This window comes from Aegilops tauschii, chromosome 1, assembly GCF_002575655.3.
Source record: "Aegilops tauschii subsp. strangulata cultivar AL8/78 chromosome 1, Aet v6.0, whole genome shotgun sequence".
NCBI lineage: Eukaryota > Viridiplantae > Streptophyta > Magnoliopsida > Poales > Poaceae > Aegilops > Aegilops tauschii.
This window is the reverse complement of record NC_053035.3, coordinates 409,980,245-409,982,627: the sequence shown is the minus strand read 5'-3', so window position 1 is coordinate 409,982,627 and position 2,383 is coordinate 409,980,245. Positions and strand designations below refer to the sequence as shown.

At 56.0% G+C, this 2,383-nt stretch overlaps 1 protein-coding gene across 1 annotated transcript; it reads left to right on the top strand.

Annotated features, from left to right (window-relative positions):
• Nucleotides 1–402: 402 nt before the first annotated feature.
• On the top strand, nucleotides 403–1,525 carry LOC109786683 (uncharacterized). The gene has a single exon (XM_020345257.4). The coding sequence runs from the start codon at nucleotides 485–487 to the stop codon at nucleotides 1,169–1,171; it is 687 nt and encodes a 228-aa protein (XP_020200846.1). The 5' UTR covers nucleotides 403–484; the 3' UTR covers nucleotides 1,172–1,525.
• Nucleotides 1,526–2,383: the final 858 nt, after the last annotated feature.

Below are 2,383 nucleotides of genomic sequence, written 5' to 3'. Positions count from 1 at the left end.
ACGATTTCTCATCGCCTGTTCTTTTCTCGCTTCAGTTTCTTACAGCTTAAGGTCTATTCGGATGCTACATGGGCTAGCGATCCCTCAAATCGCTGTTCACTTTCTGCTTACAGTGTTTTTTTATCGTTCTCTTGTTGCCTGGAAGATGAAGAAACATACTGCAATTCGTGCAGAACGCGAGCTACGACTCTTTTGACGCGTCGTGCGTTTGTATACACACAAGCATTGATTGGCACGCTCCCCCGTCGGCACGTGCCAGCGTGTCATTCCCCGCAAGTGGGCAAGGAAAAAGGTGTGCGAGTAGTTTGGATCGCAAGTGACCACCGAGGAGTCAAGAGCTCCTCCTGCATATAAAACGCGCCATCGGATCTCTCCATTTCTCGGATCGTCCGCGCTCCACACTCTCCCACGCAGCGACCAACACCCTCCCCCATTCCATTCCGTCCGCCCACCACACCACCTACCCAGAGACCATACCATCACCATGAGAGGGCGAGAGACGCCCCCCAAGGCTCGCAGCGGCGCGGCGACCCCGAGCTGCCCGCAGAGCCCGCTCCGCATCACGCACGACGGCGAGTTCTACGCGCGGCTGCTCACCAGGGAGAGCTCCCTCGCCAACCCCTCCTTCCGCTACTACGGCGCCGGCCCCGCCGCCGTGCCCTTCGGCTGGGAGTCCCAGCCGGGCACGCCCAAGGACGCCACCTCCTGCTGCAGGAAGGCGCTCCCCGCCGTCCCGGCCATCACCCCGCCGCCGTCCTACCACGCGCGGGCCGCCACCGCGTCGTCGTACGGCGACAGCGGCAGGCTGCAGGGCCGCAGGAGCAAGGGCGCCCCCGCCGGCGACAGGAGCTGCAAGTGCTGCTGCGGCGGCTACAGGAGGCTCAAGTGGGTCAAGATCGGCTTCATCGCCGCCGTGTTCCGCCGGATCGCGCTCGGCAGGTCCCGGGTGTCCTCGTCCGCGGCGTCGGTGCAGTCGTCCTCGTCGTCCACCCGCTGGCTCTTCTCCGGCGGCTCGAGCAGCTGCCTGGACGAAGCCGGCGCCCACCACTACCAGTACTACGAGGCGCCGGCCATGACGGGGATGCTCTGCCTCGGGGTCCGGCCGAGCCCGTGGATGGTGAAGTTCTGCGGCGGCCGGAGGGAACCCGTCTGGGTGCAGGGCTGGCCGTAGGCCGGGCAGGCCTCCTCTCGCCGTCCGGTCGCCGTCATGCACGTCGTTCCGTTCCACTCCCAGTCCATGCAGCGGTCGGGCTGGGCCACCATAATTAAAGTTGTCTACCATCTATACGACTTGAAGTTGATCGATCGTTCCATTGGTTCCTGCCTCGATCCGGTGTCTGTTCCTGCGTCTGATAGCTCTAGTGATCCAGCATAAGTGCATGGTTCGTTTTGGTCGTTTAGCGTTGGCGTGTTGCTGTGGCCGCTGCCGGCCGGGCACACGACACGGGCATGTCGCCATTTTACCTTTGGAACGTTTTGTTGCTGTTGTCTAGTGGGCGTGGCTGTGGACTGTGGAGAAATGGAATGCTTGTTGTCGATCGCGACTAGATCCGACAGTTTCACGTGTCTCGAGACTCGGAGCCTCACCGTCTGGAACTAATCCCACGTTTGGATCTCCGCTTGCATTTTGTTTGGGTGCGCATGACGATTGAGCACGTTACCATGTTTGGGAGTTGCCTGAAATTTTTGTCGGTGCGAGGGTGCTAACATTGACGGTGGACTAATTATGCACAGCTCACAGATACTGATTCTTTCTCGTTCAGCAGCTGCGTAGCGGACCAATACAGTAACTTCTCCAAATGTTTGAAATTCTAGGATCGACCAAATACAGTCTCAACTTCGGGGTGAAAACCCTAGGTCTGACCATTTGGTTATACCTGGCAATGGTGGCGTTCTCCACGTCATTAACTTGATGAAGGCATTGCTCGGAGTTTAATCGGATTTAATCTTCAAGGTGAAAACCCACGATCTAACCTTCGATGGTTGGTCGGGCGACGGCGGCGCTTGCACGTCGTTCTCTTCCTGGAGACGTCGCTTTTAAAGAACTTCCCTTGTAGTCCTTGTGTTGTCAAGAGATGGTTTGTGCCGATGGTCACTGTTGTATGCTGTCAATCATTGCTTTTATCGCTTTCGGGGTTTTTATTTTCTTTTTCTTTTGCCTAGGCATAGCTTTGGTCTTGATGACTTTGCTATTTGCCGACGTGATTTTTTATATGCGTGTGTTAGTGTTGGTTGTGTGCATCCTAGTTATGCAGAGGCCGGGTGTGTACTCACTATAATTGTATCCCTCGATGCTATATTTTGAGTCAATTAAGAACACCCTTTATCGAAAAAATGTTTGAAATTCACACTATTTGTTGTACTTTCTCATCATACTCTATTT